This window comes from Carassius carassius, chromosome 34 (genome assembly GCF_963082965.1).
Source record: "Carassius carassius chromosome 34, fCarCar2.1, whole genome shotgun sequence".
NCBI classification, from domain to species: Eukaryota; Metazoa; Chordata; class Actinopteri; order Cypriniformes; family Cyprinidae; genus Carassius; species Carassius carassius.
In genome coordinates this window covers 540,001-567,500 of record NC_081788.1, presented here as the reverse complement: position 1 = coordinate 567,500, position 27,500 = coordinate 540,001, and the positions used below count along the sequence as shown (strand labels likewise).

At 41.0% G+C, this 27,500-nt stretch overlaps 1 protein-coding gene across 3 annotated transcripts in view; it reads left to right on the top strand.

Annotated features, from left to right (window-relative positions):
- LOC132115296 (plexin-D1-like) overlaps window positions 1-27,500 on the top strand; it is an 84,891-nt gene that overhangs the window by 730 nt on the left and 56,661 nt on the right. For all 3 annotated transcript variants that reach the window (XR_009425470.1, XM_059523678.1, XM_059523680.1), the window contains exons 1-4: window positions 1-680; window positions 2,276-2,452; window positions 12,619-12,750; window positions 17,141-17,241. The exon at window positions 1-680 is cut by the window's left edge. Coding sequence is in view for 2 of the 3 variants with exons in the window: in XM_059523678.1 (XP_059379661.1) it covers window positions 1-680; window positions 2,276-2,452; window positions 12,619-12,750; window positions 17,141-17,241 (1,090 nt within the window). In the remaining variant the exon portion in view is untranslated. The remainder of the gene's footprint in view (window positions 681-2,275; window positions 2,453-12,618; window positions 12,751-17,140; window positions 17,242-27,500) is intronic.

Sequence of the window (27,500 nt, the reverse complement as noted above, 5' to 3'; positions counted from 1 at the left end):
CGCCGCGGCTGCTGGTCGGAGTGACGTACACGGGCATGGGGACCGAATATTTCCCCAAGAACCACAGCAAAGAGGACCTGCGCTTCGAGAACACGCCCGAGATCTCCATTCGCTCGCTCAACACCAAAGACCTCGACCGGCTCTTCACCTACAACATCAACCCGTCCGAGGACAACGTGTTCAAAATCAAGCAAGAAGTCAAGCAGAAGAACAAGCTCAGCTTCGTGCACGCCTTCGTTCACAAGAACTACTCGTACATCGCCATCAACAACGACGCGAACACGGGTCTGAAGGAGAGCCAGCCCAACAGCATCCTGGCGCGCATCTGTCTGGACACGGACGATCCCCGCAGGTCCCCGGAGAGCCGCAAACTCACCGAGTCCTACATCCAGATGGGCCTTCAGTGCGGATCCGACGGGAATATATACAACCGCCTGCTCTCCATCTGCCCCGCGGACATCAGCGCGCAGAGCACGGCGGGACCGGAGCCACATCTGTTCGGGGTGTTCGCGCGGACGGGCGGCCAGTCGGCTGTGTGCGCGTTCCGCGTGGCGGATGTGGAGGAGAGGATCCGCCAGGGCCGCCGTAACTGCTCGAACGGGCCGAACAGCGACGTGCAGGTGCTGGACAGCGTCATCCAGGGCTCCGGGGCCGAGTGCGAGCGCAAAGGGGCCATCAAGGTGAGAGCGCGCGACTCTTCTAATAACTTTCATGACTGGGTAAGGAGAAGAGAAAGAGGAAACTCAGAGAATGAAGACACTTAAAGTCATTTAAAGCTATCAATGCACATTAACCAATAATGAGCATAATTATATTACGAGAATACGTGGAACATTTGCATTTTTAAAAATGAATCGCAGTACCTCTTTAACATTGTGACTTTCGAAAGTGAAAAGGAGACTCCAAATAGCAGCCAGTTACAGCACACTTTCTTGTGGATTTGAACGTAAACGTCACGATTGAATGCCCTTTAAATATCAAGAGTCAATTAAAATATAAGAATTAATAACTGCCACAAAGGTTTTTGATCGATATGATCGAGTCGGGCTATTATTTGTTTAATGGAGTTTCGGAAAGTGCAACTAAAACTAGCTCCAGATCATTTTCTTTGGCTTATACACTTATTTCTGCACAATGATAGTGGTATTTGCTGTAATCTTGAAAAAACTGTCCAATACACATTTGTCAAATAACACACACAATATTTTACATTTAGGAGGACATGGTAATGAAATCTATGTGCTTCATCTCAAATCTCCTAAAACTCCTACTTTTGTATAGTTGGCTCTGTTCAACATGTTCACGACTAATGATCTATGAATTATGACTGTGAAGTAATAATAAGCAGCACTATTAAATCACTTTCAGTGTGCTGGGACATCACTATGATGTGTAGAGCAGAATTAAACGCTTTGACTGCTGTTTTAGCAGCTATAGAAGTGAGAGTGTGTTTCCGGCCTCATGACAGACTGCAGTTACGATCAGTGGAATCCCATTTGTTTTAAAAGTATGTCTGATAATACTGTACAGCATGTACATCTGATGGGAAATCTTTAGCTTTTGTTGAAAACGGCCACGAAGCAGATCCTGGAGCAGTTTCTGGAAACATGTTGTTTTTATCATGTGAACATGACGTTTTATAAGAAGCATGTGGCAGTCTGGGGTTTATTTAGTGTAGCTGTTGCCTTTGTTCTCGTCCAGCTCAGAGCTCTCATGCTCATGCACTCATGCTCAGAGTCTAATGACCACACGTTATGAGCAGTGTTCAGATCGCTGTGTGTGGAGGATCTGATAGATTGCAGTCTGCAGGAGGTCACAGCGCTGAGGGGGAGAAACTCGTGAGAAATTCCTCCTCTCCCCCGCTTGAGTTCCCATCACCCTGCCCTGAACCTCTCGCCCTGCGCTCATGAAAACAGACGTGTGAATGTGGCTTTGACGGAGCAGAACCCGTCTGATTCAACAATAGATTCATCAGCGTGTTAAAGGTTAAACACAGCCGCATCACTCATCCGTTTTGATCATTCTCAGTCTAATTACTTATTAGTGGTGTTTACTACGACAGGCATTTAGGGATCTGAATAACCCCTGACCCTCAGTGATCAGAACCGTCCTGCGAGACCGAGTATAAATGAATGGATAGAAACATCATGAGAATATCACAGACTCTTTTGCCTTCACTGAGCAAACACAAAGAGCACCCTAGAGACCGAAAGAAACCACTGGGGCGGTCATCAGCAGCAGTCCTGAGCCTCATGTGGTGTGTTCTGTGTTTCAGCTTCAGGAGGAGCAGCTGAACTGTGGGGCCGCTCACCTGCAGCACCCGCTGGCCCTGATGAGGCCCCTGAGGGCCCGACCCATCTATGAGGCCCCGGGACTCAGCTCTATTGCTGTTGACAACGTCCACAACCACACCGTTGTGTTCCTGGGGACCAGCTGGGGCCGCCTGCGAAAGGTGAGTTACCTCAGCACAACACTGTGTTATATCACTCCACATGTATCTGATCAAGTGGACCGTGATGTTTTACACAAGGTGACTTCAGATCGAACCCTTGTACAGGAGCACACTGATGGAGGAGCAGCAAGGCCTATGTTCACACACACATGTCAAGTCAAGTCCAGTCACCTTTATTTATATAGCGCTTTAAACAAAATACATTGCGTCAAAGCAACTGAACAACATTCATTAGAAATGAAATGAAATATCTATCTTAGGCCACGTCCACACGAAGCCGGTGCATTCCCTATCCGATCATTTTTTTTCCTCGTTCTAAAAAGACAGACAAAAAACAAGAGACCTGCAGATGAAGCAGAACAATAGCTGCAGTCGCAGTGCTTTATCTTCTCGGTAAAGTTGACTTGAAACAGTTGCGATCATCTTTTCCTCCCTGTTGTGACGCATATCTGAGTGAGTTGATTGGAAGGTTTGCTAGCTGCTGTGATCTCATGTAAGTGACAGGCTGCTGGAGGAAGTTATACAGGAGGGAAGATCATGTTTTGATTGAAGATTATATGTGAATTTAATGTGTTTTTAAAAATGAAAGCGACTCTGACTCTAGGTCTGAGGTCATGTCACCGTTTCTCCAGAAGCAAACACAGACGGTGTTCATACACACTCACTCTGAACAGAGATCACAGTTCTGCTCGACAGCTAACACCCACAACTAGAAACACAATCTCAAAACTACACACCAACTTGTGAAAACTACAGACTTTCAGATCAAAATAAATAATTTTAGTCAAAAAACATAATGTCTGTTATCAGAATCCAATCTCTGGCCTCAGATGAGACACAGACCTGACAAACACACAGACTGCTGCACTGCCCGACGAACACTTGTGAGATCTTACTAAATCATTTATGTTTATATCATTTATATTTAGAGAGGGGCACAGATATTGTAAAATTACTGTTACTGTTAATAACTGTACAGTAAAAAGAACACCAGCAACATTCTTGAATCGATTTTGCGAAAGAGATGCGTTTTTAATCTAGATTTAAACAGAGAGAGTGTGTCTGAACCCCGAACATTATCAGGAAGGCTATTCCAGAGTTTGGGAGCCACATGTGAAAAAGCTCTACCTCCTTTAGTGGACTTTGCTATCCTAGGAACTACCAAAAGTCCAATTTGTAACTGTATATATATATATATATATATATATATATATATATATATACACACACACACACACACACCATACACACCACTATTAAAGATGATCAGTTGTGAATTTCATTATCGCCCAGCTGTGATGAACTGCACACACATCCATGTTACAGCACATAGAAACACACAGACTCCAATATTTGAAGACTTTCTCTCATTGGTGTTTGCCCTGTACATAAACCCTGTTTGAAAGTGTTCCTGGTGGTCCAGGCCGCATCTCCTGCTGCTGTCTGTGTGTGTTTGCTGTGCTTCTGCACACAGAGGGTTGGCTGTAAAGGCCGTTCAGCTGAATGAGATGAGCTCTGTTATCATGAGCCTCTTTCCCGCTGGAGGAGCTGATGTCCTCTCAGCATCTGCTTACAGGAACTGCTCAGCTTTTGTCATGAGGAGCTGTCTGTTGTTCCTGTAGGACAGCCACTGTGGCTGTAATCTGGGTTTTTGGATGGGTAAATAATATGCTACCCTGTTGAAAAAAAAACAGCATATGCTGGTTAGGTAGGTTTTAAAGCATGGATGCTGGTTTGAGTTGGTTCTTATCTGGTCCTATGCTGTTCTAAGCAACTAGCTGCTGCTCAGGACCAGCTTCGGACCAGCACATGTTCTGCTTAAACCAGCATCCATGCTTCAAAACCTACCTAACCAGCAAATGCAGCATATATCTTTCTGCTTTCTAATATTTTGATTAAAGCATTTTTTAGTGTATTTATAAGTTTCCTTATCAGGATGGGTGCCTGCTGAATTGGGATGTATATCATCCCTTGCTTCTCACACTGCAGGCAAAATTCAATTCAATTCAATTCAAGTTTATTTGAATAGCGCTTTTTACAATACAAATCGTTACAAAGCAACTTTACAGAAAATTATGTTTCTACAATATTTAGTAGTAGCTTGTAAGTGGTGACTGTCAGTTTGTGCACGTATGACAGGATTTGTAGAAAAATTTATACAAGACGTAGTCAGTCAGACGATGAACATTATTAATATTATTAATAATTATTATATGATGCAGTCACACTTGTAGCAATATTAGTTGGTTCTGTTTGTTGATTCAGGGTCAGCATCATCTGAGGTCCTCTGAGGGTCAGCATCATCTCTTCTCAGGTGTTCTGGATCCAGACTGGAGCTTGTGTAAATCCTAGTTACCACGGGATGAAGATCCCAGCAGAAACAGAGAAACAAATAGAGACATCATTAGCATAGCTGCTGATCCAACAAAGTAAAATTAATTAGTTAATTAGTTTAATCCAAGCTAAAGAATAAGAATGCACATTTGATCAGACACAACTATACTCACAATTTAAGATACATTATTCAAATGCTTGGCAAAAGAGATGCATTTTTAATCTAGATTTAAACAGAGAGAGTGTGTCTGAACCCCGAACATTATCAGGAAGGCTATTCCAGAGTTTGGGAGCCACATGTGAAAAAGCTCTACCTCCTTTAGTGGACTTTGCTATCCTAGGAACTACCAAAAGTCCAGCGTTTTGTGACCTTAGGGTGCGTGATGGATTGTAGCGTGGTAGAAGGTATATTTTCTTGACCTGGTAAGGACTCTAGCCGCTGCATTTTGGACGACCTGTAGCTTGTTTATTGAAGAAGCAGGACAACCACCTAGAAGTGCATTACAATAGTCCAGTCTAGAGGTCATAAATGCATGAACTAGCTTTTCTGCATCGGAAACAGATAACATGTTTCGTAGCTTGGCAATGTTTCTAAGATGGAAGAATGCAGTTTTTGTAACATGGGAAATATGATTTTCAAAAGACAAGTTGCTGTCCAATATAAAACCCAGATTTTTGACTGAAGAGGAAGTAACAGTACATCCGTCTAGTTGCAGATTGTAATCTACAAGATTTTGTGTAGTGTTTTTTGGTCCAATAATTAATATCTCTGTCTTATCCGAATTTAATTGGAGAAAATTATTGGTCATCCAATCTTTTACATTTTTAACACACTCTGTTAGCTTAGATAATTTATATGTTGAATCTGGTCTCGTTGAGATATATAGCTGAGTATCATCAGCATAACAGTGGAAGCTAATTCCGTATTTTCAAATAATATTACCAAGGGGCAACATGTATATTGAAAATAGAAAGGGACCTAGGACGGATCCTTGTGGCACTCCATATTTTACTGATGATATATGAGATGACTCCCCATTTAAGTAAACAAAATGGTAGCGATCGGACAGGTAGGATCTAAACCATCTTAGAGCCTGCCCTTGAATACCTGTATAGTTTTGTAATCGATCTATGAGGATGTCATGATCTATGGTGTTGAACGCAGCACTAAGATCAAGTAAAACTAGAAATAAGATGCAGTCTTGATCTGACGCAAGGAGCAGGTCATTTGTAATTTTAACAAGTGCAGTTTCTGTGCTATGGTGGGGCCTAAAACCTGACTGAAATTCTTCATACAGATCTTTTTGTGCAGGAAGGTGCTCAATTGAGCAGATACAACTTTTCCTAAAATTTTAGACATAAATGGAAGATTTGAATAGGCCTATAATTTGCCAGTTCACTAGGATCTAGTTTTGGTTTCTTAATAAGAGGCTTAATAACCGCCAGCTTGAATGGTTTTGGAATGTGACCTAAAGATAACGACGAGTTAATGATATTGAGAAGTGGTTCTTCGGCTACAGGTAACAGCTCTTTTAGTAATTTAGTGGGTACAGGATCTAATAAACATGTTGTTGGTTTAGATAAAGTGATAAGTTTATTTAGCTCTTCCTGTCCTATATTTGTAAAGCACTGCAGTTTATCTTTGGGTGCGATGGATGAAACTGAAGTGTTAGACGCTGTAGAATCTACATTCGCTATTGTATTTCTAATGTTATCTATTTTATCAGTGAAGAAATTCATAAAGTCATTACTATTTAACGTTGGTGGAATATTTGAATCCGGTGGCGTCTGGTAATTTGTTAATTTAGCCACTGTGCTAAATAAAAACCTTGGATTGTTTTGGTTATTTTCAAAGAGTTTGTGTATATGCTCTGCCCTAGCAGTTTTTAGAGCCTGTCTATAGCTGGACATACTGTATTTCCATGCAATTCTAAAAACTTCCAAGTTAGTTTTTCTCCATTTGCGTTCAAGACTACAAGTTACTTTCTTGAGAGAGTGAGTATTACTGTTATACCATGGCACAGTACGTTTTTCTCTAACCTTTTTCAATTTGATGGGGGCAACAGCTTCTAATGTATTAGAGAAAATAGTGCCCATGTTGTCAGTCATTTCGTCTAATTCATGTGTATTTTTGGGTACAAATAGCAGTTAAGATAGATCAGGCAGGTTATTTGCGAATCTGTCTTTGGTGACTGGAACAATAGTTCTGCCCAGACGGTAACGCTGAGACATATAGTTAATATCAGTGATACACAGACTGCACGGAACAAGGAAATGGTCGGTAAAATCATCATATTGAGGTACGATATCTATAGCAGTAAGATCGATTCCATGCGATATAATTAGATCTAGTGTATGATTAAAACGATGAGTGGGCCCGGTGACATTTTGATTGACTCCAAAAGAGTTTATTAGGTCAGTAAACGCAAGTCCTAATGCATCATTTGTATTATCAACGTGAATATTAAAATCTCCCATGATTAGCGCCTTATCAACTGTAACTAGAAGGTCTGAGAGGAAATCTGCAAATTCTTTTAGGAATTCTGTATACGGCCCTGGTGGTCTATACACAGTAGCCAGAGCAAGAGATACATTAGATTTCTTTTGCATGTCTGACAGTGTAACATTTAGCAGAAGTATTTCAAAAGAGTTAAACCTGTATCCTGTTTTCTGGGTAACATTGAGAATATCACTATATATTGTTGCAACACCTCCTCCACGACCAGTCTGAAAGGGCTCATGCTTATAACAGTAGTTTGGTGGAGTGGACTCATTTAGACCAAAATAATCATTTGGTTTTAGCCAGGTTTCAGTCAAGCAGAGTACATCAAATCTATTATCTGTGATCATTTCATTTACAATAACTGCTTTGGGTGTGAGTGATCTAATATTTATGAGCCCAAACTTTAAAGATTGTTTTCGTCATTTACTTTAAGGGTGGTTCACACGGCAGGATAAATAGGCCGATTTTAGCCCCGATTCACCCCTTCCGACAATCTTAGGATGCTCCGATTATCGTAAAATAATCTGATCAAATATTCCTGCCATGTGTGGTGTGTTAAGACTGCTCTCCTCTGCTCGGAAGGACGTCGGGACCGCTCCGATCTCAAATCGGGGATATCCAACATGTTGGATTTATTTGGCCCGATTTCTTCTCGTGTGTGGTGTCCCCCGAGGACAAATGATCACGCAGCCTGTGGACTGTGGCGTGTAGTCAATCAGAAAGCGAGGTGATGAGGCGGCGAGGAAGTACCGGGAAACAAAATCAAAACAGCCGGCGGCATGACGCACCAGAAAGTCCGTGGAAACGAATATATGAACGTTTATTTAAAAGGTTATTAATCTGTGTAGTACGTAACAACATTTCTATGAGATAAAACAACAACCATATCATCCATATCATATCCATATCATGATGTAGCAAGTATAGTCCATGCTCGCGTTGTCCCCACCTCTTTGACCATCGCCTTTTCTTTTCTTGTTTTTTTTTTGTTTGTTTTTTTCGTTAAAAACAAAGCACAAACTATGGCCACTGCATCCTCTTCGTCCGCCATGATTGTTTACTCTGAAGTCACGTTTGATCTCGAGGGATTTTGCGAAATTTCCCGTCTGACCTGGGAATGCTCGGGAGTCAAATCGGTTCGTGTGTGATGTGTTGATTTTGCCGTGTGGCTGCACACCACACACTGTACGGCCAAAACTGTTAGAGTGTGTGGGGTCTCTCAGGTTTGGAAAATCGGCCGACAATTTTAAAATCGTCCCGTGTAAACCAGGCCATACATGTTTCTGGTTTAATCACGATAAGATTTTTTCTAGATCCTACATTAAATTTATATTTTGACCTCACTATTCGGGGAACAGACACAGTCTTAATAGATTGTACATCGCAAGTACTTTTATCATTTAAGCGGGTGGAACAAAAGTCATCATAATAGTTATTTGAGAATTGTCTTACTAGTCACATGGAGCGAAGTGTCCTGGAGATGTTGTCAGAGAGCAGCCCGCTCCGACTCTGCTGGGGTGCAGGCCATCAGCGCGAAACAGCCTAGGACGCTCCCAGAAAAGTTTCCAGTTATTAACAAATAGCAGTTTCTGTTCTTTACACCATGACAACAACCATTCATTTAAAGCAACTTTTCGTGTCCTCGTCGATACGTGGGCAGTGGTCCTGACACGATGATCATCGCCGCGGGCGTCGTGCTGCGAACCGTCTCGATCAGGCTGCTGAAGTCCCTCTTCAGCGTCTCCGTCTGCCGCAGCGTGGTGTCGTTAACCCTGGCGTGAAGCACGGCCGCTCTGGGGCTCTCGTCAGCCTTCAGGATCGCGGGTATCTGCGCAGAAACATCGAGAACACGAGCACCAGGCAAACAATGAGTGTGCACTTTACCTTCGGCTAACGTAGCACTTACGTGTCGGACGATGGAGTCTCCGATGATCACAGCGTCGCGTCCTGTGTCGCGGAGGGGAGCGAAGCGGTTCCGTGTGGAGATCTTGAAGAGCGGAGGGGGAGAAGACGTCGCCCGGGGCCCGGCTCAGGTCCTCCGCTGTGGATGCACCCAGGGTCCGTGGTGTCCCGGCGCCGGAGTGAAGGACATCTGGGAAGATCGCGTCCTGGGTGCACCGGGCCTGTGCAGAGAAACACACGGAGTAGACGTGGTGGGACTGTTAGCAGCACGCTGTATACTTACCCCGGACTTGTGAGCGTCAGTCTGGGATGATTCCAGCTCTCCGCTCTCTCAGCTGGGCCTGCCTCACCTCCAGGTCGCGAATCTGCTTCCCCACCCCACACCGAGTGCAGCTCGTACATGTCCTCACCTGCAATCAAAGGTAGACATTCATCCAGTATTAGCAATGTAAGCGCAGCTAGCAGCAACCACGCTGCTGATGCTAATGGGCTATAAGCTAATAGCGGACCCAGGAGATCAAAATAAAACTAGTGATAGCGAGGCGCTCTGATTGTTTTTGTTGTAGAATACAATAGAGGATATATTCACACGTTATATAAACGGAAACGATGGTGTATAAAATTGATTTTTAAGGTAAAAATAGTCGATAAAAAGAATATAGGGACGGAGCTCAAAAGCAGTACGGGCCCCAACAACAAACAGGAAGTGACGTATCCAACAAACATGAGCCACACAACTACTCACAAGACTATTCATGTGCACACGGCCCTAGAAAACATCTGCAAGCCTCAAAATCTGAACAAAAGAGCTGTAATTAGGGCCAGATTCCAGGAAGGTGTGTCAGAGGAGCTCAGATCCAGCTCTTTGAGAGTGTTTCATTCACACAGATAAGGAGGATCTGGCTGCAGGGAGTCTTCGTCTAAAGAGCTTAGAAAAGGCTTTTTGTTTTCCTGCCAAAACACAGGGACGACATCTGCTCCAGATGTGAGGCTCTGCTCACACACACACACACACACACACGTGTGTGTGTGTGTGTGTGCGTATGTGCGTATGTGTGTGTGTGTGTGTGTGTCTCTGTGTGTGCGTGTGTGTGTGTGTGTGTGTGTGTGTGTGTGTGCGTGTGTGTGTGTGTGTGTGTGTGTGTGTGCGTGTGTGTGTGTGTGTGTCTGTGTGTGTGTGTGTGTGTGTGTGTGTGCGTGTGTGTGTGTGTGTCTGTGTGTGTGTGTGTGTGTGTGTGTGTGTGCGTATGTGTATGTGTGTGTGCGTATGTGTGTGTGTGCGTGTGTGTCTCTGTGTGTGCGTGTGTGTGTGTCTGTGTGTGTGTGTCTGTGTGTGTGTGTTCGTGTGTGTGTGTGTGTGTGTGTCTGTGTGTGTGTGCGTATGTGTATGTGTGTGTGCGTGTGTGTGTGTGTGCGTGTGTGTCTCTGTGTGTGCGTGTGTGTGTGTCTGTGTGTGTGTGTGTGTGTGTGTGTGTGTTCGTGTGTGTGTGTCTGTGTGTGTGTGTGTGTGTGTGTGTGTGCGTGCGTGCGTGCGTGCGTGTGTGTGTGTGTGTGTGTGTGTGTGTGTGTGTGTGCGTGCGTGCGTGCGTGCATGTGTGTGTGTGTCCTGCGGGTGGTTTGATGCTGCTGCTGCTGGTTTCAGGAGTGTGTGTAATGTGATTTGGGACGGTGAGATAAGCTTATTTAGGGATCTGTGTTAGTAGACTCTAATACAGTTACAGCTCAGCCTCTGCTTATCCATCTGTCATTCTTTCTGTCTGTCTGTCTGTTCATCTGTTCATATAAAAAGTACTATAGCGTTCACATTCATGCTTGCAGGCAGCTACGTTGTACAGAATAAAGTAAACATTATTTTATCCTCCACTGGTCCTTTGGCTAGGACACTCACACACACACACACACACACACACACACACACACACAGTGTTTTAGGCTACATCCACATTATTAAAAATAGCTTTCTAGGCCTTTTGTCTGTGCTGAGACGGTGAAGAACTCTTTGAACTCACTGGTTTGGCAGTGTTTGTAGAGGGGACGGTTCAAATTGAGGTATTCAGAAACACTGACAATTGTTTAGTCAAGTGACACTTATTGTTCCCATATTCATTGTCTTTGGTTGTCCTGGCATTGTTCAAGATTAATGTTACTCTGTACAGTCTCTATATTACACTCCTTCCAGTTTAGCAGAATATTCACTGCTATTTGGTGTCCTGTGGCAAAACATGATGACATCTTAAGACCAAGCATGAAATGATGATTGAGTGTGATCTGGACTCAGCAGTGTTATATTTTACTGATAAAATGACTGTGCCAGAGGAACAGCATGAGACTTGTGTCTGGTCTCTCTGTATTATCATGTGTGGATGAGCAACTTCTGTAAAATGCTGATGAACATTGTTAAAGCAAAAACTAAGTATGAGTGTGTGAAATCACAGACGGACACAAACACACTCTTTATTCACTCCGCTCATAACCGTGACCATCTTTGACCATCCGTGACCATAACCATCTTTGATGTCCTTATCTTCCATAGAATTACTGAAATATGTAGATATGATCTCAATGCTTTTTAAACTGCCTAAAAGCCCATTATACTGTCTGTGCTGGATGTTTTTGTGCTTTGAGCTAGAAAAACATACTCAAACTCTGGCTGTTGTTTCATCCATCCAGACGGTTTGTGTGTGTGTGTGTGTGTGTGTGTGTGTGTGTGTGTGTGTGTGTGTGTGTGTGTGTGTGTGTGTGTGTGTCTAAACTGATGAAACTTGTCTACATTTGCAATTAGCACTTCATCTCTGAAGGTTGATTTTATGACGAGAAATGTTTCACACCCACCGACTGATCTCCTGCACCTTTCTCAACATTCAGAAGATGCTAATTAAGGTGAATCATGATACCATATTATTATCACACTCTGCTGCCTTCTCATTTAAAGCTAGGTTTCATGGAAGAACAGACTGGTTTTAAATAGAAACAGCAGTACGAGACACAGTATATAGGCCTACTGTCCAATGGAACGCGGTCATGAAGACACTTCCTGCTGCAGGAGCTCACCTGACGGTCACCTGACCTCATCACTGTGTCCTGTGTCTCATTCAGTGCTGTCCAGTCATCATCATCGTGAAAATAAAACATTATTTTTTTACTAATTGACTCTTAGTTCAGTTAGTGTAATGTGGCAATGTAACTGCAACTCTTTGTCACTTTTTTACTTTTGCATATAAAAAATTAAATATTTATTTTTGAGATATGTTTTGGTCTGCTTGCATTGTTCTTTTTGTTATACGCACCTGATAACTTATAGGTTTTTAATTTTTTGAGTGCATACAATTCCTACTTGATGAACTATAACTCTTGTCCAATCAAATAATGAGTCTAAAAAAAGATTTGACCTATTGTTAGATGATATGTATCGTGTGTTTCTATACAGCTGTCGCTGCTGGCCAACCTGTCTGTGGCCAATCAGTGGTCACTGAGACTCAACGCTAACGAACCCGTTCACCACATCATGACCTTCGACCCCAGCGACCACAACTACCTGTACCTCATGACCACACACCACGTGAGTACAGTTAAACAAGTGACTGATAGTTATTTGTAGTTATGAGAATGTCTGAAGTGGACTCTTGAAATACAGAGTAAGCCGATCTAGTGATGACATGAAGAATCTGTTCACAGGCTGATCTTAGAAAGAGATCTACTAGCAGAAAAAAAGACACTTTGTGAATTGGTTTCATAAAATAAAGTTTAAATATCTTTATCATGTATGAACTGTGAGTATATTGGATGTATTTAAAGTTGTTAAACTACATTTTTCTTATAACCCTCAATCAACATCAATGCACTGAATCAGAATGAGCTTTATTGGCAGGTATGGTTATACATACAAGCAATTTATTTTCATGACAGAAGCTTCTGCAGTGCAACAGACTGACAGCAACAGAACAAAAACACTGATACAAATTAAATAAATAAAAAATAGAACAAGTAAATAAGGAATAGCAAAATACAATGTAAATTGTGTGTGCAGGTATATTACATTAGATAGTTTTTATGTACAGGTAAATTGCGTGCAAATTTGAAGCGTAGACTAAGTCTGTGTGTTAGATAAATAAGTGTATGTGGGTATAAGTAGTGTAGTGTGTTCCACAGTTATTATTAAGTGTTCATAAGATGGATTGCCTGTGGAAAGAAACTGTTCCTGTGTCTGGTCGTTCTGGTGCTCAGTGCTCTGTAGCGTCGACCAGATGGCAACAGTTCAAAGAGGGAGTGTGCTGGATGTGAGGGGTCCAGAGTGATTTTAACAGCCCTTATTCTCACTCTGGATGAGTACAGTTCCTGGAGAATAGGGTGGGTTGTTCCAATGATTCACTCAGCAGTCCGGACTACCCTCTGTAGTCTTCTGAGGTCAGATTTCTGCAGCTACTGTGGCAGGTTGAACTTCCATAGCTGGTGAAAGAAGTACAACCTCTGCTGGGCCTTTTTAACAATGGAATCAATGTGAATGTCCCACTTCAGGTTCTGGGAGATGGTGGTGCTGAACCTCTGTCAGGAAACTAGTTATCCCCTACCCTAACCTAGCAGCAGTTTTTCAAAAGATTTCATGACCACAGACGTTAGAGCCACAGGCCTGTAGTCATTTAGTCCTGTAATTTTGGATTTCTTTGGGATGGGGATGATGGTGGAGTGTTTAAAGCATGACTGGACTTCGCACAGCTCCAGTGATCTGTTGAAAATCTGTGTAAAGATGGGGGCCAGCTGGTCAGCACATTATTTCAGACAGGCTTGTGCACCACCATCTGGGCCTGGTGCTTTTTTCATTTTCTGCTTTCGAAAGACCTGTCGCACCTCGTCTTCACTGTTTTGAGGTGCAGGTTTGGGGGAGGTGCAGGATGTGTGAATGGTTGTGTGGAGAGATGTTCAAGGTGGATGTGGAGTGTTTTTTCAAACCTGCAGTAAAACTCATTCATATCTTCTGCCAGTTGTTGATTCTCCACAGTCCTGGGGGATGGTATCTTGTGGTTGGTGATAGGGATACATAAATCCGATACTCAGGATCGGTATCGGCTCCGATCCTGGCACTTTCTGCGGATCGGGTATCGGTCAGACGAGACCTATCCAAATCCGATACTGTGTATAGTATTCTGTGTTATTGTTGAGCCCCACTAAAGGCACAAAAACATTTTAAAGCACCAAAACCTTTTCGTGCACATATTTCTAGTGTTCTGAAGCTGTTATATAGTTTAATGTGAGGTACAGATTAATATTAAAGTTCTTAAATTCAAGTTCACATAAACTCTTCTCTCCGCTGCGGCTGTCTGTCATCCTCCATTCAGCAATCGAACTGCGTGTCGCATTCTGTTACTACAGTCAAAACCATCAAACTCTCTTCAAGAGCGCACAGTAATGGAGGTTTAAACTGTTCAAAGAAAAGGTTCATTAAACTAATCCACAGATTTAATACACTACGTATCAATATCAACTTTGTACTAGTGATGTCCGTTTTGTAAACATTCATTCGATTTAAACTGTTCTTCTTAGTGAACCGGTTGAACCTGTTCACCAAATCGGACTGAATTGTTTGAAACAGTTCGCGCCTCCAGTAAGCATTAATCCACAAATTTACATTTCTTTTTTTTTTACGTGGCTGACACTGCCTCTGAGTCGAAATGAACCAATATCCTGGAGTAATTCATTTACTGAAACAGTAAACTGACTGAACTGATGTAAAGACAGAACTGAAGATAAACACGAGCCGAGCAGCTTTCTATGTTGACTTGGAGGGCTGTGCAGCCTGCGCACTGTGACTCCATGTTGTTTCAAGCTCATCATTCTGCATACACGATACACATAAGCGCTCTGTGCCGCTATATATTGGCGCTTTTAGCATTATAATACCTTTCTCCACAATCAAAGATTATTAATAGTCTTTCTTGTTCTGTCCTATCTGTGTTATGTTGCTCCTTTTATTATTGTGCTGTACATTTAAAAGAAACATATTTTATATTTCTATATAAATGTATATATATGTTTTTACATGAATGTATTTTACAACAATACAGAGAGCAATGTGTAACATAATACCAGATTTAATACATATTCACTTTTATTTGTAAATAAAAAGTTTCACTAGATTTTATACAATTATTGTGCACCCTTGATTTTTCTAGAATCTAGAGTATATTTTGCTGCTGAATAATCCACTAACCTAGTTTATAATAGTATTTTTGTCATAGATTATGATTGTATATTTTTTCATTTGTTATTTTTCATTAAAATGAAGTTGTCTATATGTAGTAGTTTTTGTGTTTAATACAAAAGAGTTATGATCAGGTCAACACAGAGAAGTACAGAAATTATACACTTATACACAATTCACTCTGGTATCGGATTGGATCGGTATCGGTAGATACTACGAATTTTCGGTATCAGATCGGATCGGTTCTGAAAAAATGGTATCGTTGCATCCCTAGTTGGTGATCTCTTTCAGATCTTTCCACAATGATGCTGAATAGCTGGAAGTAAACTGAGTCCTTAGTTTTTCTGAATAATTCCTCTTTCCCACTCTGATCTCCTTTTCCAGTGTGTATTTAGCCTGTTTATACAAGACACTCTACCCTTAGATAAGTATTGGTAGTTATGCACATATCTTCACAAAAACTGATATATGATGTTACAGTCTCTCTGTGACCTTGTCCAGATTGGTGGAAGCAGCTTCAAAAACACTCCAATCAGTGAGGTCAAAAGAAGTTTGTAAATCCTACTCTGCTTCATTAGTCCATCTTTTTACAGTCAATAATACAGGTTTAGCTGATTTCAGTTTCTGCCTATAGGTCATTATAAGATGAACCAAACAGTGATCAGAGTGCCCCAAAGCTGACCATGGATCAGAGTGATATGCATCCTTTATTGTGGTGTAACATTGATCCAATATGTAACTGTCTCTGGTGGGACATATAATCTGCTGCCTGTATTTTGGCAGTTCACTGGAGAGATTTGCTTTATCAAAGCCTCCAAGAAGGATTAAAACAGAGTCCGGGTGTTGTGGCTCTGCCTCTGTGATCTGATCAACGATTTTCTGTAAAACTGAGCTCATGTGCACTTGCGGAGGAATGTAAACACTAACTAGAATGAATGAGCAAAACTCCCATGGTGAATAGAATGGCTTGCAGTTAAAGAAAAGGGCTTTTAGATCGGGACAGCACATCTTCTTTAACATTGTTACATCTGTACACCACCTTCCATTGATGTAAAAGCATGTCCCGCGCCATGCAATTTTGCCGTTGATTCTGCATCACGATCCGCTTTGAACAACTGGAAACTCTGCAGATTTAATGTGGTGCCTGGCATCATTCAACCAGGTTTCTGTGAAACGCAGAGCAGCAGTGTGTGAGAAATCATAATTTGTCCGGGAGAGCAGAAATTTGTCCATTTTACTGGGTAGAGAGCAGAGGATCGCCAGATGGATGCTAAGGCAACGGCGCTCGAAATCCACGCTGTCTGAGCTTCATGAACATGCTGGCTCGCTTCCTCCATCTGTGTGTCCTGAAGCACTTGATCAGCGCAGCTGCTCTGCCAACTACTATGCCCAGCGAAACATCGAAATAGTCAAAAACCTGTAACATATCGGGTGATGTGTAGTGCCGAAAGTCCAGCAATTTGTTTCTGGTGAAACTGATTGCAGGCATATAACTAAAGACAAGACAAACTAACAAAAAATACAAAAACAACTGTAGAGCACACCACGGAGGTTTGGAAATATACTCTAATAATAATATACCATGACCCATGACAATATCAACTTATCTGATAACGAGTGTGTAAGTACTGCTGACTTTATCACAGGGACAATGAGTTCATTACTTTATAAAGATATTTTAAGACATTTGTGTGTGAAACTCAACTGTCTGTTAGTCTGATGCTCACAAGTGTGTATGTGTGTGTGTGCTCAGTTCCTGCGGGTTCAGGTGTCTGTGTGTGGCCTCTACAACTCGTGCAGTGAGTGTCTGAGTGCCGGCGATGCCCACTGTGGCTGGTGTACACTGGAGAAAAGGTAAAACATTCACTCTCATCCTCCCACCACTCACACTATAACCACAGCAAAGGAACCCAACATAAATCTCTCAATGTATGATAAGAGTGTTGTTGCAGGTGATTTTACAGGATCAAGATCAATGATTTTAAATGTATAGTCGTATGGACTACTTATTTTTGTGTTACTTTTGATCTTTTTTAACAAGTATCACAAGTATCCACCTCCATTCACCTTCACTGTACGAAACCAGTAGTTCAATTCCAGGCTGCAGCAAAGTCAGATTGTGCAGAAGAATCATCTGTTTCCTGTGGTCTTGTCCTGGTGCTCCTCTGAGACAAGGTCTTTACAGGGGATCTGTATCTGGGGCTCTAGTTGTCCTGGTCTCCGCTGTCTTTCAGGGCAGTAGAGGTCCTTTCTAGGTGCTGATCCACCATCTGGTCTGGATACGTACTGGATCCGGGTGACTGCAGTGACCCTCTGATCTGGACACAGACTGGATCTGGTGGCCACGGTGACCTCGGAACAAAAGAGAAACAGACTAATATTAGCGTAGATGCCATTCTTCTAATGATGTAGCAAGTACATCGGGTGTTATGGGAAGTGTTCTCTGTTCCGGTTTACCTAATTAATACAGCCTAAAAATCCTTTAACGGATTTGGATATTAGAAGCACATTAGTGTGTTATGTGTATGCCAGGTTAAAGAGATGGGTTTTTAATCTTGATTTAAACTGCAAGAGTGCGTCTGCCTCCCGAACAATGTTAGGTAGGTTATTCCAGAGTTTAGGCGCCAAACAGCAAAAGGATCTGCCGCCCGCAGTTGATTTTGATATTCTAGGTATTATCAAATTGCCTGAGTTTTGAGAACGCAGCGGACGTGGAGGATTATAATGTAAAAGGAGCTCATTCAAATACTGAGGTGCTAAACCATTCAGGGCTTTATAAGTAATAAGCAATATTTTAAAATCTATATGATGCTTGATAGGGAGCCAGTGCACTCTTGCTGCTGGATTTTGGACTAACTGTAGTTTGTTTATTCTAATAATCTATAATCTAACCTTGAGGTAATAAATGAATGAATTAGCGTTTCTGCATTTTACATTGAGAGCATAGGTCATAATTTAGATATATTTTTGAGAGGGAAAAATGCAGTTTTACAAATGCTAGAAACGTGGCTTTCTAAGAAAAGATTGCTATCAAATAGCACTCCTAGGTTATGAATTGACAGAGCAGTCTACATGTGTACAGTCTACCACCTTTTCGTTGAAATTTTTTTTCGTAGTATGCCAAAGTTTTTTCAGAATCTATGCATTCTGTTAGTTTTTCAACCTTGCTAATGCACTTCCATTGATGCCAACAAAGTTTTCTAGACTATTCAAGAGAATGTTGTGGTCAATTGTGTCAAACGCAGCACTAAGATTCAATAGCTCTAATAGAGAGATACACCCACGATCAGATGATAACAGCAGGTCATTTGTAACTTTAAGAAGAGCAGTCTCCGTACTATGATACGGTCTAAATCCTGACTGGAAATCCTCACAGATACCATTTTTCTCTAAGAAGGAATATAGGATACATATTGTACATACAACCCGAATTCCGGAAAAGTTGGGACGTTTTTTAAATTTTAATAAAATGAAAACTAAAAGACTTTCAAATCACATGAGCCAATATTTTATTCACAATAGAACATAGATAACATAGCAAATGTTTAAACTTAGAAAGTTTACAATTTTATGCACAAAATGAGCTCATTTCAATTTTGATTTCTGCTACAGGTCTCAAAATAGTTGGGACGGGGCATGTTTACCATGGTGTAGCATCTCCTTTTCTTTTCAAAACAGTTTGAAGACGTCTGGGCATTGAGGCTATGAGTTGCTGGAGTTTTGCTGTTGGAATTTGGTCCCATTCTTGCCTTATATAGATTTCCAGCTGCTGAAGAGTTCGTGGTCGTCTTTGACGTATTTTTCGTTTAATGATGCGCCAAATGTTCTCTATAGGTGAAAGATCTGGACTGCAGGCAGGCCAGGTTAGCACCCGGACTCTTCTACGACGAAGCCATGCTGTTGTTATAGCTGCAGTATGTGGTTTTGCATTGTCCTGCTGAAATAAACAAGGCCTTCCCTGAAATAGACGTTGTTTGGAGGGAAGCATATGTTGCTCTAAAACCTTTATATACCTTTCAGCATTCACAGAGCCTTCCAAAACATGCAAGCTGCCCATACCGTATGCACTTATGCACCCCCATACCATCAGAGATGCTGGCTTTTGAACTGAACGCTGATAACATGCTGGAAGGTCTCCCTCCTCTTTAGCCCGGAGGACACGGCGTCCGTGATTTCCAACAAGAATGTCAAATTTGGACTCGTCTGACCATAAAACACTATTCCACTTTGAAATAGTCCATTTTAAATGAGCCTTGGCCCACAGGACACGATGGCGCTTCTGGACCATGTTCACATATGGCTTCCTTTTTGCATGATAGAGCTTTAGTTGGCGTCTGCTGATGGCACGGCGGATTGTGTTTACCGACAGTGGTTTCTGAAAGTATTCCTGGGCCCATTTAGTAATGTCATTGACACAATCATGCCGATGAGTGATGCAGTGTCGTCTGAGAGCCCGAAGACCACAGGCATCCAATAAAGGTCTCCGGCCTTGTCCCTTACGCACAGAGATTTCTCCAGTTTCTCTGAATCTTTCGATGATGTTATGCACTGTAGATGATGAGATTTGCAAAGCGTTGAGGAACATTGTTTTTAAAGTTTTCCACAATTTTTTTACGCAGTCTTTCACAGATTGGAGAGCCTCTGCCCATCTTTACTTCTGAGAGACTCTGCTTCTCTAAGACAAAGCTTTTATAGCTAATCATGTTACAGACCTGATATCAATTAACTTAATTAATCACTAGATGTTCTCCCAGCTGAATCTTTTCAAAACTGCTTGTTTTTTTAGCCATTTGTTGCCCCCGTGCCAACTTTTTTGAGACCTGTAGCAGGCATTAAATTTTAAATGAGCTAATTAAGTGGATAAAAGTGTAAAATTTCTCAGTTTAAACATTTGCTACGTTATCTATGTTCTATTGTGGATAAAATATTGGCTCATGTGATTTGAAATTCCTTTAGTTTTCATTTTATTAAAATTTAAAAAACGTCCCAACTTTTCCGGAATTCGGGTTGTACATATTGTGATGATTTTGTGAGGATACAACCTTGTTTAGTATCTTGGACAGAAAAGGGAGATTCAAGATCGGTCTATAATTAACTAGTTCTTTGGGGTCCAGTTGTGGTTTTTTGATGAGAGGCTTAATAACAGCCAGTTTGAAGGTTTTGGGGACATATCCTAATGACAATGAGGAATTAATAATAGTCAGAAGAGGATCTATGACTTCTGGAAGCACCTTTTTTAGGAGCTTAGACGGAATAGGGTCTAACATACATGTTGTTGGTTTAGATGATTTAACAAGTTTATACAATTCTTCCTCTCCTATAGTAGAGAATGAGTGGAACTGTTCCTCAGGGGATCTATAGTGCACTGTCTGATGTGATACTGTAGCTGATGGCTGAATGGTTACAATTTTATCTCTAATAGTATCGATTTTAGAAGTAAAGTAGTACATAAAGTCATTACTGCCGTGCTGTTGGCAAATGTTAATGCCTGTTGGTGCTTTGTTTTTTTGTTAATTTAGCCATTGTATTGAATAAATACCTGGGGTTATGTTTGTTTTCTTCTAAAAGAGATTAAAAGTAATCAGATCTAACAGTTTTTAATGCTTTTCTGTATGATAGGGTACTTTCCTTCCATGCAATATGAAATACCTCTAGTCTTGCTTCCCTGCTTTCTTTAAGGTGCGAATGTGCTCATTATACCATACTCATTATATCAGCTGCATTTTTCTGAGCTTTAGATGTTTTTGGCAGGATTTTCTGTGGTGTTAAACTTTATTCAACGGTCATCCTGAATGTCCGGAATTTAAATCAAAAGTCACTGGGTGAAATGCTCAGATGGAGAAGTGCACTTCTCTACTTCACTCGTTTGTCACATTTATTTGACTCATGCTCATTGTTCTCATGATAGTAGCTCTTTCAGAGGAAAATGTCAAACTGCACTGAGAGTCTTTTCAGCCTCTGTTTGTGTTTCTGTGTTTTAGAGAGAGAGTCTGCATAATTGATAAGGCTGCTACTCTATTTTTTTTTTTACTTTTATTTTTTTTTTATTAAAAGCATCTCAAGCACATTACAAGTATCAGACTGTTACATAATTAAATGGGAAAATTTAACAAGCATAATAAATACTCACATAAGTAACATATGCAAGTACATATAAACAACTAAATAGACCATAGAAAACAAAAACAGCAAAAAAATAATCAAAAGAAAAACATTTTATCCAGAGTTTGTCTCCTTAAAATAATCCAAAAAAGGGCTCCAAGATTTCAAGAAAAGTTCGGGTTTCATTACAACTCCAAATTTAATCTTTTCAAGTTTGAGGGCAAAAAGTAGGTCAAAAACCCACTGACGGTAGGTTGGAGGAGATAGCAGCTTCCAATTAATTAGTATAAGTCGTCTAGCCAAAAGTGTGCAAAGTGCAATATTATCCCTCTCTAAAGCTGTAAGTTTAACATATTCTGGGAGGACCCCAAATAAAGCTGTCAATGGGTTGGGATCTATTACTGTGGTAAGAGTTTCTGAGATACAGCTAAAAATTCCCCCCCAAAAACGTAATAACTTAGGACAGAACCAGAAAGAATGAAACAGAGAGGCTGGCTCCGCAACACAGCGAGGGCAGGTGGGGTCTAAAGCAGGAAATATCTTGCCAAGTTGCACCCTTGACCAATGAATACGATGCACAACCTTAAATTGAATAAGCCTATGTCTAGAGTTAACTGAAGAAGAATTTATCCTTTTTAAGATAGTGTGCCAGGTTTCATCATCTAACAAAATATTTAAGTCCTGTTCCCAGAGAGATTTTAATGACCCACTAGATGGGGTTTGATTGTCATTTATTATACTGTAAATCTTTGAAATGGCCCCCCTTATACATTTATGCTGGTCTAAAATACACTCCAAGACACCACTAGAAGGGGCAGAGGGGAAATCTGGAAAATGTTTACGGGCAAAGCTCCGAACTTGAAAATACCGGAATAAATGTGAATTGGACAGAGAAAATTTATTTTTAAGTTGGTCAAATGAAGCAAAATTACTATCAATAAATAACTGATCAATTGTAACTAGACCCTGTGACTTCCAAATATTAAAAGCCCCATCAAAAAGAGAGGGTGGAAAGGAAGCGTTACTGGCAATGGGTGCAGCTGAAGAAAGACCCTTAAGCCGTAGAGCTCTGCGGAACTGAGTCCAAATTCTCAGAGAGTGTTTAACAATTGGATTCTTAATTTCGATACTATGAGTAGGAGGGATAGAAGAACAGAGCAAAGATGTCAACGTGACTGGAGAACAGCAAACAGCCTCTATTTGCACCCAGAGAGGTTTACACAGTTGCAAATCATGCCGGCACCAGTACAGTAAGTTTCTAAAGTTGGCTGCCCAGTAATACGTTTGGAAGTTAGGCAAAGCCAAACCTCCCACCTCTTTAGGCTTAACAAGATGTTTTAGACTTATTCGCCTTGGCTTGTTATCCCAAATAAATGACGAGATAGTCTTTTCCAGACCTAAGAAAAATGACTTAGGAATAAATATGGGCAAACATTGAAATAGATATAAAAACTTGGGAAGAATGTTCATTTTAACTGCATTTACCCTTCCTATCAGTGAGAGAGGAAGGGGTTTCCATGATAAAAACATAAATTTTGTGAGATCAAATAACGGACTGAAATTGGTTTTAAACAAGTCAGCGTGTTTACGAGTCACTTGGACACCCAAGTATTTAAATTGATTATTAACAACTCTGAATTGGAAATTTGAATATGAGAGACTTAATGCAGCAGAATTTACTGGGAATAATTCGCTCTTGGAAAAATTCAATTTATAACCTGAAAAAGTACTAAACGAGTCCATAATTAAAAGAACTCGAGGAATTGAGACTAGGGGATTGGATAAAAATAAAATAAGATCATCAGCATATAAAGAAACCTTCTGCTCTAGACCAGCACGAAAAATGCCTTGTACCTCTGAGTCAGCACGTAATGCAATTGCCAAGGGTTCAATAGCAAGAGCAAATAGAAGGGGGGAAAGGGGACAACCCTGCCTTGTGCCCCGACACAGTGGAAAAGGATCCGAAATAATGTTGTTTGAGCGTACAGATGCTTTGGGGGTAGCATAAAGTAGCTTTATCCAAGAAATTAATTTTAAACCAAATCCAAACCTCTCCAAAACATTTATAAGATAGCCCCACTCAATGCGGTCAAATGCCAAATGCTTTTTCAGCATCTAGTGAGACCACAACTTCAGCTTTGTTGGAATGAGGTGAATACAGAACATTAAAAAGATGTCTAATATTAAAAAAAGAATGTCTGTCCCGAACAAAACCAGTTTGATCAGGTGAAATGACCCCATGTAAAGTTTTTTCAAGTCGTAAGGATAATACTTTAGCTAGTATCTTGTAATCACAATTTAAAAGCGAAATGGGGCGATAAGAACCACAGTCTAGGGGGGGTTTATCTTTCTTAAGAATTAATGAAATAGTTGCTTGATAGAAGGTTGGGGGCAGCTTAGAATTTTGAAGACTCTCTACAAAAACCAAAAGCAACACAGGGCATAGTAATTTAGAAAATGCTTTATAAAAATCAGACGGGAAGCCGTCAGGACCCGGGGGCCTTGCCTGTTTTTAAGGAAGCAATCGCATCAGCTATTTCTTCAATTTGAATATCCTCATCCAAAAAATCACACAAAGTCTTTTCTACAGTGGGGAAATCTAATTTATCTAAGAAAGTTTTCATTAAAGATATATCTTGAGGAGATTCCGAGGTGTACAATTTTCCATAGTATTGTTTAAATTGAGAGTTTATTTCTTTATAGTCAGTGGTAGTGATTCCTGAATATAACTTAAGTTGGGGTATCAAGCGTGACGTTTGCAATTTACGAATTTGGTAAGCTAACAATTTACCCGTCTTATCACCAAACTCATAGACCCTATGTTGAGCTCGTAAAAACAAATTCTCAGCCTCTTCCGTTGATAAAAGATCATATTTTGTCTGCAAAATCTGACGCTCTTTATAAAGGTTGGGAGATGGGTTCAGTGAGTACTGAACATCAATAGCTGATATAGAACTAGATAATTCGTCTAGTTGCCTTTTTCGCTCTCTATTTTTATAAGAGGAATATGAAATTATGCAACCACGCAGATAACATTTTAAGGTCTCCCAAATAGTAGAATAAGCCATACCCTGAGTACTATTGAGTTCAAGAAAAGAAGATATATTTGAGGAGATACATTTTACAAATTCTTTATCCCTTAATAGACCAGGGTTAAAGGACCATTGATGATGCTTTGGGGGTGCTTTTGGAAAGCTAAGTTCCAGAACAGCTGGTGCATGATCAGATATTACTATGCTTTCATATGAACAATTCTGCAGATATGGAAGAAGTTTGTTATCTAGAAAAAAATAATCAATTCGTGAATAGGAATGATGTACTTGCGAAAAAAATGAATATTTCCTTGCGAAAGGATTTAAAAAGTGAAATGGATCATGAATACCATAGCTATGTAGAAAAGATTGAATAACTGCTGCACATTTTGAAAGAGATATAACTTGTTTCGAGGACCTATCAAGTTGTGGACACATCACACAGTTAAAATCTCCACCCAAGATTAACGAATGAGAGTGAAGGTCAGGTATACATGATAAAAAAGAGGTAATAAAGGAAACATCATCATAATTTGGGGCATAAACGTTAGCAAGAATTAGGGGGGTTGAAAACAATGTTCCTGTTACAATGACATATCTGCCCTTATGATCTGCAATTACTTGTGATACGGCAAACGGAGTGGATTTATGTACCAGAATGCCACAGCCCCTGGACTTGAACTGAAAATGTGAATGATAGACTTGACCCACCCAGTCCTTTTTCAATCTAAAATGTTCAGAAGAACAGAAGGTGAGTTTCTTGAAGAAACACAAAATTGGCTTTCAGTTTCCTAAGATGAATCAGAACCTTATTGTGTTTGACTGGATTATTAAAACCTTTACAGTTCCAGCTAACCCATCTCACCGAACCATCTTCATTAGCTCTACCACCCATCATTTAAGAAAAAAAGAAAAAAAAGAGGAGACCAAAAAGATACTTGTAAAACCCAAATAATTATACAAGGATCAGCAAGTACAGAAAAGTATGAAACAATACAAAAGAGCAATGGCCCAGTCTTGTGCTTATGAGATGAACAAAGAAACGAGAACATATTAACACACTTCAAGAACTCTAGCGCAAAGACCCGCCCCCCGCCCTCACTGCCACCCCCCACCCCGCGCCCTTGACCTAACCTAACACTCCCCCAACTGGAGCGTACGCTACCCTGAGGAAAAACTCCAATGTGCGTGCGAGATATTGTGATTCTTACCTCGGACGCATCTCCGCAAACAAATAACAAATACAGCGAATGTAGACTATTCCGATACAGAAAAAATTAAAATAAAAATTATAATCCTATAATTATATAAATGATAGTTATAATCAAAGAATAAATTCTAACATATTAAACCACATCTAAATAAAGTGCTTTCAATAGTCTCTGACCCAGAGAAAATGAGACATTATAAGCTTCAGCACGTTCATAGGTGTTTAAGCAGGTAACAGGTGTTGCTTCACAAAAGCCAGTGCCGCGGCTGGATTATCAAACATATGTTCAGTGCCGTTTTTTGTGATTCTGAAGCTGGTAAGACCCATTAGACCGTACTTAACATCTGGCCTGGACCTCAGTAGACGTTTAACCTCATAGTATGCGGCCCGCTTCTTGGCAATCTCAGGCGGAAATTCCGGGAAGATTAACACAGTTTTGTCTCTGAACTTAAGCTGCCCACCACGGCTCGCTTTTCGCCAGATATCCTCCTTGACGTCGTATCGATGGAAGCAAATAACGAAGGCTCGCGGACGGCTACCCTCCGCAGGTTTCGGTGCAAGTGTACGATGCGCGCGAGCAAGGAGTGGAGGTTCGGAAAGATCAAATATCTCCACCAAAGCATCTGCCACGAACTTCGTAGGTTGTGGGCCTTCCAAACCTTCCGGAATTCCCACCAAGCGAAGATTGGATCTGCGGGAACGACACTCTAAATCGATGCACTTAGCTTGCAGTGAGGCGACCTCTTTCTGAAGAGAAACGACTGTTGGCTCGAGAGAGTGAAGATTTGTCGTCCACTCTGAGGTAGCGGTCTCCAGGCTTGTTAAGCGCTCACTCTGGGTTTTGAGGTCTTCTTTGAACGATGAAAATGTGTTATGCATTTCTTCTCGTATCAGGGAAATTTCGCCTCGAATTTCAGCCGCGTGCGCGTCAAATTTGGCGTGAATCCCACTTTCAAGCCTGTTAATGGCACCCATAATCGCAGCACCCTCAGGGGTGGAAAGTTCAGCCGTGTCCAAAGGTGAGCCGCCGGCACCAGCCGAATCGGCCTTCTTTTGTCGTTGCATTTTAGAAGACATCGTTGGAACTCATACGACTAAGATTGCAACAATATTGTTAGAAGTAAAGTGAACGTCAAATACACGAGATGTAAAAAAAAGAAAAGTATAATATAACGCTGTATCAAACTATAAAACAGGATTTAAAAGCTGATTTGCGGAGCTCCCGACTTATGCGTCCTCACATGGCAGATGCTAAACCGGAAGTCGGCTGCTACTCTATTTTACTGTAAATGCAATTCTATAAGCATTTCTGTTGGAATGTATATTTGTTTAGTTAGCCTAATTAATTGTGCAATTTGCAACAAAAACCAAACACAACTGTATGAAACTAAACTTTATATCTGAACGTTTTTCTTATTTTATCACAGCCTCTTTACGCTGTTCTTACATCTTACTGTGATTTCTAATTCGGTTTTCTCCGCCTGAGCATCTTTCAGGACACTGCTTTTTAGGTTCTTGTCATCAGCTCTATGTTTTATTGCTCAGTACAGTAATCTAGACAAACCTTCATTATGTTCAGGCCCTTTCCTCCTTTATTGCAATTCTTGAAAGTGAAAGTGAAGTGACATTCAGCCAAGTATGGTGACCCATACTCAGAATTTGTGCTCTGCATTTAACCCATCCGAAATGCACACACACACACACTGTGAACACACACCCGGAGCAGTGGGCAGCCATTTATGCTGCGGCACCCGGGGAGCAGTTGGGGG